The 13734-nt window shown below is 43.5% G+C and overlaps 1 protein-coding gene across 1 annotated transcript in view; it reads left to right on the forward strand.

Annotated features, from left to right (window-relative positions):
* The window catches only part of Itgb1 (integrin subunit beta 1), a 39513-nt gene extending 25779 nt beyond the window's left edge, over positions 1-13734 (forward strand). Inside the window, exons 7-14 of the mRNA XM_050122085.1 lie at positions 328-417; positions 2140-2280; positions 2641-2840; positions 4637-4875; positions 5051-5273; positions 6392-6624; positions 8219-8385; positions 12698-13734. Coding sequence (XP_049978042.1) covers positions 328-417; positions 2140-2280; positions 2641-2840; positions 4637-4875; positions 5051-5273; positions 6392-6624; positions 8219-8385; positions 12698-12763 — 1359 coding nt within the window. The 3' untranslated portion in view covers positions 12764-13734. The remainder of the gene's footprint in view (positions 1-327; positions 418-2139; positions 2281-2640; positions 2841-4636; positions 4876-5050; positions 5274-6391; positions 6625-8218; positions 8386-12697) is intronic.

Below are 13734 nucleotides of genomic sequence, written 5' to 3' on the forward strand. Positions count from 1 at the left end.
TTTTTTTTTTTTTTTTTTTTTTTTTGGAGTCAGGGTTTCTTTGTGTGGCCCTGGCTTTCCTGGCACTTGCTCTGTAGACTAGGCTGGCCTCAAACTCACTAAGATTCGCCTGTCTCTGCCTCCTGAGTGCTGGGATTAAAGGCGTACGCCATTGCTGCCTGACCACTTACAATATTTTTAATCTCATATTATTAAGATTTTTGTCTTTTTTTAGATTTGACTTTGAAAGATAGAATAGAGACCCGAGGTGTCAAAATAATCGTTGGTTTTCAATGGATTATAAATGTTTGAATAACGAATACTTATGGTTTGCATATTCAATTGTAGGAACTGAAGAATTTGATCCCTAAGTCTGCAGTGGGCACACTGTCTGGAAACTCCAGTAACGTGATCCAGCTGATCATCGATGCCTACAATGTGAGTGCACCTCCATTGCTCAGCTTCATGCCATGCCCGCGGTAAAGCACCCACCGTACACACGTCAGCAAGCTGGAGGGACAGGGCGGAGCGTCAGGCTTATGAGAGCATAATTTAAGCCAAGCAGTAATTCTCAGATAAAGGCACATGGGCAATTACAAGCCCTTGTTTATGTGTCGTCAGGCCATATATCTCCCGGTTGGAGCAAGAGTGAAGCACAGCTGACATTCGATGCACACAGCTCTTCTTTCTCTTCCCAAGGTTACCTTTGTAGAGTCACTTGTTACTGTTTTCTTAGATAGGGTCTTTCTATGCAGCCCTGGCTGTCTGGGATCTCACTATGTAGACCAAACTGGCTTTGAACTCACAGAGATGCACCTGCCTCTGCCTCCCAAGTGCTGGGATGAAAGGTGTGCACCACCATGCCTGGCTAGATTCTCCATTTTTGATGAATGATACCTGACAAGGATCTTTTACTTCTTCAGAAGACAGACTCCGAGGACATGTTTCTCTTTTTTCAGTAGTAGTCAGACTCTTGGATGTATGTACATACTTAGGCAATAAGCATGCCATTTGGGAACTGAAACTAGCGGAATTCTCTCCATTCAGGAGCGTAAGTCAGAATGCTTGTGACGGTTCCCAGTAAGTGCCAGCCAGTGATCATTTAAAATGACCCGTGGGCACCTGCAGTTTCATGGTGACTGTTATATACTGTATAGACCATTTCCTAGATCTCTAGTCTTTGGTAGGTTAAGTTTAGATTAAAAATAGTTTTTACCTTCAGAGTATGTGTGTAGGTTACAGGACAACTTGTGCGGTTCTCTCCTTCAACCATGTGGATTTGGCATCAAACTTAGGTTGAGAGCTTGGAGGCACGCTCCTTTTACACTCTGATCCATCTTACCAGCCCTAGTGTTTTTTGAGACCGTATCATGTGGGCCAGGTCACTTTGACTTCTCAGTATAGCCCAGGATCTGAACTTGTGATTTCCTGTCTCCACCTTCCAGGTGTGCTCCATCATGCCTGGCTTTTGTGCCTGGAGTCCCAAGACATTTTGGAAAAAGTTTTGGCTCAGAGGGGTTTGGCAAAGACAACAGATTCTAATCGTTTCACATTCTCCCCTTCCAGCCTTTGTCTGTCCTGACAGACTGTTTTCCTCACTGGTCACTGTCCTGAGATGTCCCTGTAGTTTATCCTTGTCAGTGCTGAGAACCAAGCCCAGAACCTCGTGGCTGCTGGGCAGTGCTGGTCATCGAGCTAAATTCCAGTTCTTCAGACTCTAGGGAGTGTTTAGGAGGTGACCAGATGCCAGTGGTCCCCAGTAAACTTGTGTGCCCTATTGTTCTGATCTCTGGTTAGCTGGAAGGGGTAGACCAGAGGGGGCCTGTGGATACTGTGTGACACCACCCTAACCCTAACCATAACCCTAACTGAGCAGCAAGCATCAGTTCTGTGTTCTTAGGATTCCTCATACGCAGGCTGTTTGCTGTGAGGTCATTAGCATTTCAGCTGAATAATAATAAAAAGAAACACTTTTACATTGTATTCATTGTTTTGAAGGTTAGACCCTTCTTAGAGTTGCTTACTTTAGATTCTAGCACCCCGTGAATTAATTGTATTGAAACGATAGTGTTTTCATAACATCTCATTTCATCCATTTTGTGTGTGTGTTCAAGTCATATTTTATTTTACTTCCCTGTTGATGGTTAATCTTTCTCTTAGTCCCTTTCTTCAGAAGTCATTCTGGAAAACAGCAAATTGCCGGAAGGAGTAACAATAAATTACAAATCCTACTGCAAGAACGGGGTGAACGGGACAGGAGAAAATGGGCGAAAGTGTTCTAATATTTCCATTGGAGATGAGGTATGTTCTATGAGTGTTTTCTGTGAAAAAGAAAAGCATGTGTAAAGAAGTTTAATTTCGGGGCTAGAGGGATGGTCAGTGGTTAGTTAGTAAGAGCGTTGGTTGCTGTTGCAGAAGCCCTGGCTGGGTTTGATTTCCAGTGCCCATATGGTCAGTTCCAGGATACCTGATGCCCTCTTCTGACCTCCGTGGGCATTGCATGCACTTGGTGCAGAGACATGCATGCAGACAAAACACCATACACATAAAATAAATAAATCTTAAAAGGTTAAAATTAATTTAATGAGAAACATTAAATGAGTAGCTTTTGAAATATTTTTATATTTATTAAGCTTGTTAATCTATTTTTTTTCTTTTAAGGTTCAATTTGAAATAAGCATAACTGCAAATAAATGTCCAAATAAGGAGTCTGAAACCATTAAAATTAAGCCTCTGGGCTTCACTGAAGAAGTAGAGGTTGTTCTTCAGTTCATCTGTAAGTGCAATTGCCAAAGCCATGGCATTCCAGCGAGTCCCAAGTGCCATGAGGGGAACGGGACGTTTGAGTGTGGAGCCTGCAGGTGAGTGCAGCGTGGCTGCGGCAGGGCAGGCGCATTCTAGGCGGCTTTGCTGGGGACGCCCGTAGAGAATAAAATCATAAGCCGTCTGCTCCGTAACTTGCTCACATACTCTAAGCTCTCTCTGCTCTGCTCATACTCCACGGTGAAGCTTGAGCTAGGTAAGCAGGGTGTCCAGTCTCAGGGCAGCCTTGCAAAGACTCGGCTCTCCTGACAGCTCTAGCACTCCAGCTCGCTGCAGCAAAGGTATCTGGGGAAAGTAGATGGAGACTTGTAGAAACAGTCAAACTGAGAGTGATGATTTTCCTTTAAATTTTGTTTTACTTTGAGAAAGGGTCTTGCTTTGTAGCCTGAGATGACCCCAGGTTTATGACCCTGCTGCCTCAGTACTTGGGATATAGGTAGAAGCCACTGCTCCCAGTGTTAACTGACAGTTTTATTTATGAATTAGTTAGCAAGAGAAAGCAGTGCTTTCCTTGTACTGGATTAATTTTATTTGGCTGGGATAAAAAGAAAATAGTACTTAAAGTTTATATTTATTTATTATGTGTGTGTGTACGCATATGTGTACACATGACAGGCTTGTGGAGGTGAGGACAATTTTGGGAGTTCGTTCTTCATCTACCATGTGAAATCCCAGGCCCTGAGTTCAGGCTGTCAGGTTTGGTAGCAAGCACCTTTACCCCGTGAGCCATCTAAAAATTAAACTGTCTTTTCTTTAAAAGTTCTAATAGAACTTTTAAATCTCAATGTCAGTCTCACTGTGGTTTTGACTTTTGGCCCAAAAGAAAAATAAACAGCTATGTTTACCATCAATTTTTAGTTTGTGAGGGTTTTTTTTGGGGGGGGGGCTGCCTTTCAATACAGGGTTTCTCTGTGTAACCCTGGCTGTCCTGGAACTTGCTCTATAGATCAGGCTGGCCTCGAACTCACAGAGATCTGCTTGCCTCTGCCCCGCACCCTGCCCGAATGCTGGGATTAAAGGTGTGCATAACCACATCCCAGCTACCATCAAATTTTAATTACCATTTTAAATAATTTAAATATTATATTTTTTCTGTGTTGTATTATTTCTTGTTTGAATCATTAATGTATCTTTTTAGGCCAGGCGTGGTGATGTACACCTTTAAGCACTCAGGAGGCAGAGACAGGTAGATCTCTGTGTTTGAGGCCAGCCTGGTCTACAGCATGAGTTCTAGGACAGACAGGGCCACAGAGAGAAACCCTCTCTTCAAAAACGAAAACAGGAAACAAAAAATACCATTTTTAGTAAAATGGCATTGACTCAAAAAATTTTTTCTAAAAAAATTCTTTGCCATTTTGAGGCAGAGGCAAGAAGATCTCTGAGTTCAAAGCTAACCTGGTCTACAGAGAATCTTACTTTCTTGAAAAATGAATTTGTTTTACTTTCCCAGATATTTTGTTTGTTTGTTTTGAGGCTGGATTTCTCTCTGTAGCTTTGGAACCTGTCCTGGAATTCACTCTGTAGGACAGGCTGGCCTCAAACTCACGGGAATCCACCTGCCACTGCCTCCTGAGTGCTGGGATTTATTTGTTTGTTTGTTTTGTTGCTAGAATGTTTTCATTTTGGTTCCTTGCTGAAGATGAATTTCCCGAGGCCCCTTCTTGTTCCATAAGAACTTGTGTTGCTGCTGCGTATGTGCATATGTGTGCATGTGTAAACACATGCACTTCTCTCATCTGAGAGTGCAGGGTGGGCATCCCTAGCTGGTAGTTTGCTGGTGTGAGGAGATTGCTTTGTACACCTTTTGTTTATGGACTGTTGGGGTCTTTGACAGGTGCAATGAGGGGCGTGTGGGGAGGCATTGTGAGTGCAGCACAGATGAAGTGAACAGCGAAGACATGGACGCTTACTGCAGGAAGGAGAACAGCTCAGAGATCTGCAGTAACAATGGGGAGTGTGTCTGCGGACAGTGCGTGTGTAGGAAGAGAGATAATACCAACGAGATTTACTCTGGCAAGTTCTGCGAGTGTGATAACTTCAACTGTGATCGATCCAATGGCTTAATTTGTGGAGGTGAGTATGCCCCAGCCGTAGCTCCGTAGTGCAGGTCCTCTGGTGAGGTCGCCCGAGGGCAGGCCTTCCACTAGAGCTGCTCTTATCTGTGCTGCAGCGGCTTGGTTTTGACGTGTGAATAATTGCTGCCATGGCCCATTTCACCCTTGTTTTGAGAAATGTTTTTCTGTTGCAGGAAACGGTGTTTGCAGGTGTCGCGTGTGTGAATGCTTTCCCAATTACACTGGCAGTGCGTGCGACTGTTCCTTGGACACTGCTCCGTGTGTAGCATCAAATGGTCAGATCTGCAACGGCCGGGGCATCTGTGAGTGTGGGGCCTGTAAGTGTACAGATCCCAAGTTTCAAGGGCCAACCTGCGAGACGTGTCAGACCTGCCTTGGCGTCTGTGCAGAGCATAAGTAAGTACTGCCTGGCTGCTTCACGGAGTTAACTCACTGTGCTGACCCCAGTAGAGCCCAAGGAGAGGGCTAAGACATTACACTTCAAGGAGAATATTTGCTGCTTTTTATGTATCCCATTTTCTATGACCTAAAAATTCTTTTTTAAATCTATTTATTCTGTATACAGTGTTCTGTTTGCATGTTTGCTGCTTAAATTATTGTTGTGTTATCTTACATATTTAATGTGTGATATCGGTCCAGTTTTATGCTGTGGAGGTGTATGTAATGTATTAATGGGAAATTTATTTGTAATAAAAATCCAGCTGTTAGTATTGACTTGGAAAATGCATTTGGTTTACTTACATTTGTTACAGAGCTGAACTGCTAGTTTGTTCACTGAAGAATGTTGAATTGTTAATGTTTTTTATAAAATTTGTAAACAGTTTAGAATAGAGCATGGGCTGTTCTTGAACTTGAGGTCCTTCAGTCTCAGCCTCCCCATGCTCGACCACCATGGGCTCAGACTAGACTTACACATACCCCCTAGGTCTGCAGTTTGCTCGCTGGTAGTCTTGGGCATATGTGCTCGAGGTTTGTCACGGACACGTTGACGTCTTTACGAGAAGGATCCACTGTGCAGGCCTCACTGGCGTCTGTACAGCACCCATACCTGTGCTGTGGACGTCAGGTCTGAAGCCGACTAGGAAGTAAAGTTTGCTAATCAGATGTTGGGCAAACGCTCGATAAGGCCTGGTCTTACCAGGCCCCACAGGCACTGGCCTTTACTGAAGTTCTTACTCCTCCAGTGGAGGGCATGAGCTTGCCAGCAGCTTTGGTAACGAGAGGCTTCTTGGGTGATTTGCCTCCAGTGCACGTGGCCCAGGGTAGGTCTGGAGAACGCCCTACTTGTCCCCTTACTCTGTCTGCCTGCAGCTTCGCCAGCCAGGGTGGTACTTGGCCTTAGTGGCCGTGCCTGGCTGAGGGTGCTGGAGATGGGGCTGTCCTGTGGAGCACATTGTCGCTGTTCCTCTGCGCTTATGCTGCCCGTAGATCAGCAAGGCCGTTAGTTTAGCCTGTGCAGTGCTCTAAGCAGAGTCCGTCTTAATCCATGCTAAGTGTACCGATTTCTGTCTTAGAGAATGTGTTCAGTGCCGAGCCTTCAACAAAGGAGAAAAGAAAGACACGTGTGCACAGGAGTGCTCCCACTTCAACCTCACTAAGGTGGAAAGCAGGGACAAGCTGCCCCAGCCAGTGCAGGTCGATCCCGTGACCCACTGCAAGGAGAAGGACATTGATGACTGCTGGTTCTATTTCACCTACTCGGTGAATGGCAACAACGAGGCCATCGTGCATGTTGTGGAGACTCCAGGTAGGCAGAGGTTGGGAGATGCCTTCTTTCTGTGCTCTGACATCAGAAACAACCTGCAATAATCTGTCCATAGAAACAGCATTATTGATGATATTTAAGTCTGAGTTTGATTTAGCTTTAGGTATTGGGAGAGGTTTTCTTAAAGATGTTATTAATGTGAATTTGTTCAAATTCCCTAAAATTAAGCACATTTTACTTTTTTTCCTCTCATAGCCTTTGTAGATTCTTTGTCATTTTTTTAAAAGATATATTTAGTATGTTTACAGTGTTTTGTCTGTCTGTATGCCTGCTAGAAGAGGACACTAGACCTTACAGACGGTTGTGAGCCACCGTGTGGTTGCTGGGAATTAAGCTCAGGACCTCTGGAAGAGCAGCCAGTGCTCTTAACTGCTGAGCCATCTCTCCAGCCCTCTTTGTCATTCTTTATTATTTGTGTCTAGTTTTTTTTTCCTTAATGAATGTATTTTAGAACATATGGTGAGCATCTATTACAGGAAATTGTCCAACTTTTTAGTTTTTAAAAAAGAAATGTATTTATTGTGTGTGTCTGTGTAAAGCAGGTTGTCAGCCTCGTCACAGGCACCGTTACCCACTGAGCCATCTTGTGGTCTTTGCTGTGTTCTGCAGCTCTAGGCAGGAGCTCTGAATGCTGCAGGGTGTGCCTGTGTTTTCCCTTGTCCTAGCAGTCTTTGAACACAGGGTGCTTGTTCTTGTTTCTTTGATGTTTTACGTTTTCTGCACTGAGTGTCCCCAGGGTGTTGATATAGGTAGGGGCTTGCTGATTTCTGCAGTGGTCGTGACACTACTTTGACATCACACCAGAATGCAGATCAGTGTGAGGAAAAAAAATCCTTTTTAAAATATAGCGTGTGTGTGGTGGGAGCGGTTGGTGCCAGGCACCTTTCTTCATGCACATAAGGAATTTCTCCAGTTACCTCACTCTTTTTGTTTGGTTTTGGGACAGTCTTGCCTTACAGCTCTTGGCTGACCTGGAACTCATGTCGTAGACCAGGCTGACTTAGAGGTTGTGACAGTCTTACAGCCTCTGCTCTTTAGTGTGGCCTATACTGCCATGCCTGGCTGCTGACCATCTTTTGTGTGTTTGTTTGTTTGTTTGTTTATTTATTTATTTATTTATTTATTTTTTGGCCATTGCTTAGTACTTTATAATCCTGAAGATCACGTTCCTAATTACAATATAAGCTTTTCATTATTTCTGATGCTCTTAGGATTTTTTCAAATTTTCAATCTTTAGGGAAAGAAATATATTCTGTAACCCCCAAATAAATGGCCTACTGATTGTATTTCCTGCAGTTTTGTAAGCTCCCTGGTTAGAACCTAGTAGCTTTTGTTTGTTTGTTTGAGACAGGGTCTCATTATGTAGATCAGGCAGACCTCAAACTCAGAGGTTCTCTTGGGATTAAAGGTACCTGCTACATTATCTGGCCTAGAACCTAGCAGGTTTTAGACAGGTTTTGGGGTAGTGCGAGTTTCCAGTACTATTGATTCTGTAAGATCCCACCAAGCTCTAGTGGTCTTGTGAACTTTGTGTGTTCTCAGTCCTTGGATGCTCACATAACCTTCTCATTTGCAGACTGTCCGACCGGTCCTGACATCATCCCGATTGTAGCAGGTGTGGTTGCTGGGATTGTGCTCATTGGCCTGGCCTTACTGCTCATTTGGAAGCTTTTAATGATAATCCATGACAGAAGGGAATTTGCTAAATTTGAAAAGGAGAAAATGAATGCCAAGTGGGACACGGTAAGTTATGAAACATCTACTGGGAAGTAGGTTGGCTCATGAAATATATGTAACTTTACTCTGTGACTGACCTTTAAAGTCCAATTTAAATATTTCGTTCCCTAAAGCTCATTATTCAAAGAATTTGCATTTGCTGGAAACCAGAAGCCTCCTATTGCAGTAGACCATTTATGAGGATCCATATTCTGCATATATTGTGGCTGGTGTTTTTCTTTAATATGCTCTGCTCATTTGTCTACTGTAGGGTCTTAAATGATATCAACAGTGTCTCAGGCTACACTAAAGAAAGCCCCTCTCTCCATGACTTCGGGGGGCGGGACATAACCAAGTCAGCGGTTCTGAGACTAGAGTGATGGGAGGGCTGACCAGAAGGCGGGGTACCAGGGGCCTTCTTGGGATGAGTCCTGTATCAGGTGTGTTCGTGCATTTGGAAATACTTGGCTTGAACTCCATAAAACTTGCTTAATAGAAACACAGGCTCTGCCTGGCGTGTGCTGGTTTCAGTGCTTTCAGGATGGGGGTGGGGGTTGGCTAAGTGTGGGCCCTTGTGTATTCACATTTGACACAAGAGTTGATGTCTTCAATCAGCATTCTTAAATTGTAAATGCAATAGTCATGTGTCTTTTACTACAGTTAGGTTGTTTTTTTTTTTAAATTTAGAAATCTCAGAATTGAACTGGAATAGAAATAGGATTCCATTTTATGGTGTTTATACACTATACATACCAATTTTCTTTCTGATGAAATCACTAGAAACTGTTTCTTTCACTTTAGCAAGAAAATCCGATTTACAAGAGTCCTATAAATAATTTCAAGAATCCAAACTATGGACGTAAAGCTGGTCTCTGATTACCGTTCGTATTTCCTTTCTCTTTCTATCCTTGCATGTCAACTTCTGTCTTTTTTTACTGCACCCTGTGTGTTTCTCAGCACTAGCGCTGTTTTGTTTGGCTTTGTTTATATGGCTTCCTGTGGCTCTCTCGTATGTGAATTTAGTGCGTGGAAGGACTTTACAGACAATCGAGTGTGGAGCAGCCTTGTGTGGTGGGAGGAGGGACTGCTTCACACTCAGGCAGCCCCCAGCTCTGTCACCTCCCTGAGGCCGCTCTTCTCATGTGTCTGCAGAGGCAGTGGGACTGCTACCCTGTGTTAGAAGGTCGTGACATAAGGAAACACCTTCTGGGTTGAATAGTGAATTGAGTGTGAAATGAAAACAGCAAAACCATAGTATGGTGTTTGTGTTATTCACAATTACAACTCATATTGCCCACCCTAGAAAGATTCTGAGACTTTTCTAGTTTTTGATTATGTGGGTATTCTACTGAGAAGCAGAATTCTGTTGTGTGTTAGTTATTAAATGGTTCTGACTTTCAAGTTTAAAACTAAAAATTTTTGTTGCTTATTTTTGCTTGAGACAGGGTCTTAATATGTAGCCCTGGTTATCCCAAAACTTGCTGTGTAGACCAAGCAGGGCTGAACTCACTTGATCCACCTGTTTCTGCCTCTTTTAAAACTCTCCTTGGGCTGGAGAGATGGCTCACACTTGAGACCTCTGCTCTTCCAGGTCTGGAGTTCAATTCCCAACCACCACATGGTGGCTCCCAACTGTCTGTAGTGGGATCCGATGCCCTCTTCTCGCACAAAGTCGGACGTGCAAACAAAGTGCTCATATACATTCTTTAGGAGGACGTTACCCGCGCAGGGAGAAATAGCACCGCTGCAGTGACTACCGGTTAGTGAACCTCGCTGCACTGTGGGAGCTGCAGTTCCACCCGCAGCCCTGTAGTTACTCAGTCATGAATCAGTCAATAATGAAAACGGACTTGCAGAAAGCCCCAAATATGGGAATATTGTGTGTGTTTAAAAGACACAGGAAGTAGCAATAGTGCTAGAAATCATAACTTGCTGGATCTCTTTTGCTGCCAGGGTTCTATTTAAGGTCTAGTTTGTTGGTAGAAAGTTATTGTTGAGATCATGTATGTCTGAAAACGTGATGTGTTCCCTCGCTCTCACCTGGGACTTGGCAGGAGTAATCACTGCAGGGAAACTGACTCGCTAGTGCACTTACTGGGGTTTCATTTCTCTCCTTTGTGGGAACTATTAGGCATTAACAATTTCATCTAGTTACTTCTCACAGGAGAATTTTCCACTTGTTTGCCCTTTCTGTACATTCAATGGCACTTTGTGTAAATCATCAGTGGTTACTAGTTATACTTAATGTTTATACTCTTGACTTAATTTTGACTGAATATACCTTCTTCAACTAAAATAAGTGTTTGAAACAAGAAAGCAAGTGTTTCTTAAATTTTACTTATATATTATTGAAATGTAAGAAAATTTATGGCTATAGATTATCCTAAAATGATTTCTTAATAAAAAATTATTAGGAATTAATAAAAATTAATGAGTCAATAAGTCAGAAAAAAATATGCAAAAATATTTTTGTGATATGGGACCAAGGTTTCTCACAAATTAATTACACTGTTAGCAGACACTGTAATTATGCGAGCATATAAAACTGTCACATCGGGACACTGAAAAAAATGATCAGGTCTGTCCTCCGTCTCTGGTGTGGATTACAAGCCTCCCAGTTTGCACTGCACACCTCATATACCGTGACGTAAACACTGTAGCCACCGCTGTCAGCTGTTCCTCGTGGACAAAGAGGGACTCACTCCAGGGGTAGCCTACACACAGACATAAATACGCTTTGGCTTTGGGGCGGGGGCTGTACTCCGAGTGACTACTAATCGGATTACTGTAGCTCATCTCCATCTAAACTGATGTCTGACACACAGCGAGTTTAGTTTGATCTCTAACGTGCATGTTAGACTTTTGTTTGATTGGACTTTGAAATAATAAATATAAATGTGTGTACGGCAAAGCAAACTTCTCCAACGGTAAGTTTTTTTTCATATAAATTCTACTTTAGACTCTTTGATAATAGATATTGAACTTTTTTTTATATTTTGCTTTCTGTTTTGTTCCCTTATAATTCTTAAGCACTAAATACTAGACCGTGTTAAGTGCGTTAGCGCAGAGACAGCTAAATGGCAGCGTGAAAGCCTGGTGTGTTTGAAAACACAGTTCTAGGGTCACACCCCACACCCCGGTGGAAGCCGCGGCCGAGGCAGGATTGAGATTCTGAGCAGTGTTGTCAGTGTAAGAGGCGTTTGTTTGAGGGATCGTGTGGCACTTCTCTGTTGCTCTCATTAAATGCACCGACTGGAGCAGCTCAGTGGAAAAGACCTTTGCTGCAGGTCACAGTCACTGAGAAGTCACAGTAGGTGGAGCTCGGTCCAGTTGTATCCGAGTCACAAAGCAGTGATACATGCTGGGGCGCAGCTGACCTTCTCGTTTTATATGATATTCGAGCTCAGGAAATGATTCTGCCCACAGTGGGCATCTCACCTTAATTAACTTAAGATAAACCCCCACAGATACGGCCTGAACCCCATCTCCCACGTAAGTTTAGATTGACATTGATATCAACCATCTATTCTGGTTTGCATTCTGCTGCTTTGTATAGATTTCTGTTCGTTTTTCAATAATTCATTTGTAGTCATTTCCCCTTTGGATGCATTCCAAAACTTCTCATGTGAACCTCCCTTTCTGGTACTGGTCTCGTGTACATTTCTATTGTGAAGGCTGTCAGATCGCCTTTCTTCATATCTTCACATACCGTACTGTACTCCCCAAGGACAGATATGTGATTGTGTAATTATGATTGTTATTGTTCTGCTTAAAACACCACAGTCAGTATATATGTTCAATCTTGAGAAATGTTTGTGGCTTTGAATCACCTGATGAATCCGCAGTGGCCTTAGATTCAAGACTAGAACTGTGATCAGCATCACCCTTAGGCTATTGAAGAATGGTAATTAATATTCTAGGCATATTTTTGCACAGTACCGTACCGTGGGTGATACTGGCAAACATACCCAGAACACTAAATCAGTCAGTCCATAGAAGATCCCAGGAGCACAGTTCCTTCTCTGGGGACAAAGTCAGCCACCCCATTTTAGTATCAAGTACTCCTATGCATTAGGGTGTGTGAGTCAGGTCCAACTGCTTCTTTAAGCTGGGTACCAGACCTTCAGGGGGAGCCTCTGATGGCGGCTGTGCAGACCATTTGTGAGGCAGCACTCCAGGGATGATGGGAGTCGGCGCAACGTTCCAGTAGCCCGAGACTGCTGGGGCAAGGGTGTCCTCTCACCGCGCTGCTGGAAGTGGCTTAAGAAAACTGCAGCTTAATCTTGTTTTGGAACACTGTGATTTTTAGAGAGTAACTGGTGGTTTTTGTTTGTTTCAGGGTGAAAATCCTATTTACAAGAGTGCGGTGACAACTGTGGTCAATCCAAAGTATGAGGGAAAATGAGCCCTGCTCAGGCCGATTCCACAATGCCGAGCTCACAGCAGCATCGTCTTAGTCACGTAGGGTAGCTTTGGGGCTCCGTGGCCAGGGTTTGTTCACATGCAGGTTTGGGAAATGTACAATATGTATAATTTTTAATTTTTTTTATTATTTTGAAAATAATGTTATAATCCATGCCAGGGACTGACAGAAGACTTGAGAAAGGATCTTTATCCTTGTCAGCTAAGGTCACAGTGTGCCTTTCTAACCCTTCCTCTCCGATCATTGGAATCAGGGGCACTGCTGGGCGACGCAGGGCAGAGTTGAAGCAGCTGCGTCACCCACGTCTGCACCGCCACTGATTCAGCCCAGTGCTGCATCTGAAAGACACGTGTGCTGGCAGTTTCCAGTTAAATCACTTTGACACAGTTGTTTTACAAAGGCCATTGGGAAAATTCAGAGAGGTGGAAGGAAAAACTTAGCTTTAAAACCTGTGTGCCATTGCGAGTTACTTGATCCCGTAACTCTGACGCCTTCTCTTTATAAATCCAAGCTTGGATAAAAGTCCTGGGGACTCTTCAGCTAAGAAGTCCCTGACTTAGCACTAGTCACACAAAGGCCGTAACTTCCATAGCATTTGCTGAATGGGAACCTTTATGAGTTTATTTTACTTTACTGTTCTGTTTAATTCCTGGTGCTCTTTTTCACTTCTTCTAATCTTCTCATGTGTCTGTTTGCAGTTTGGGGTTAAGACTCTTTATCATTTTGTTTACTTGGCTTTCACTGCCTTCTTCGCGAACACTCTACGCTCTCCTGCTGCTTGCAGGGCTGCAGGGCCTGGGCCGTTCCAGCCGTTCCACCACTGCGCGCCTCCGAGCCTTCCCTGCCGCGCGCGCTCTCACCCTAGTCACAGCCTTGTTTTAAGTGCCTTTTAATTTTGACAATGCTATTAACTGAAGTTATTTATTAAAATAAAAAGGCCTAAAATACTTAAA

This window comes from Alexandromys fortis, unplaced genomic scaffold, assembly GCF_014885135.2.
Source record: "Alexandromys fortis isolate MF-2015 unplaced genomic scaffold, M_Fortis_MF-2015_v1.1 scaffold_193, whole genome shotgun sequence".
Taxonomy (NCBI): Eukaryota; Metazoa; Chordata; class Mammalia; order Rodentia; family Cricetidae; genus Alexandromys; species Alexandromys fortis.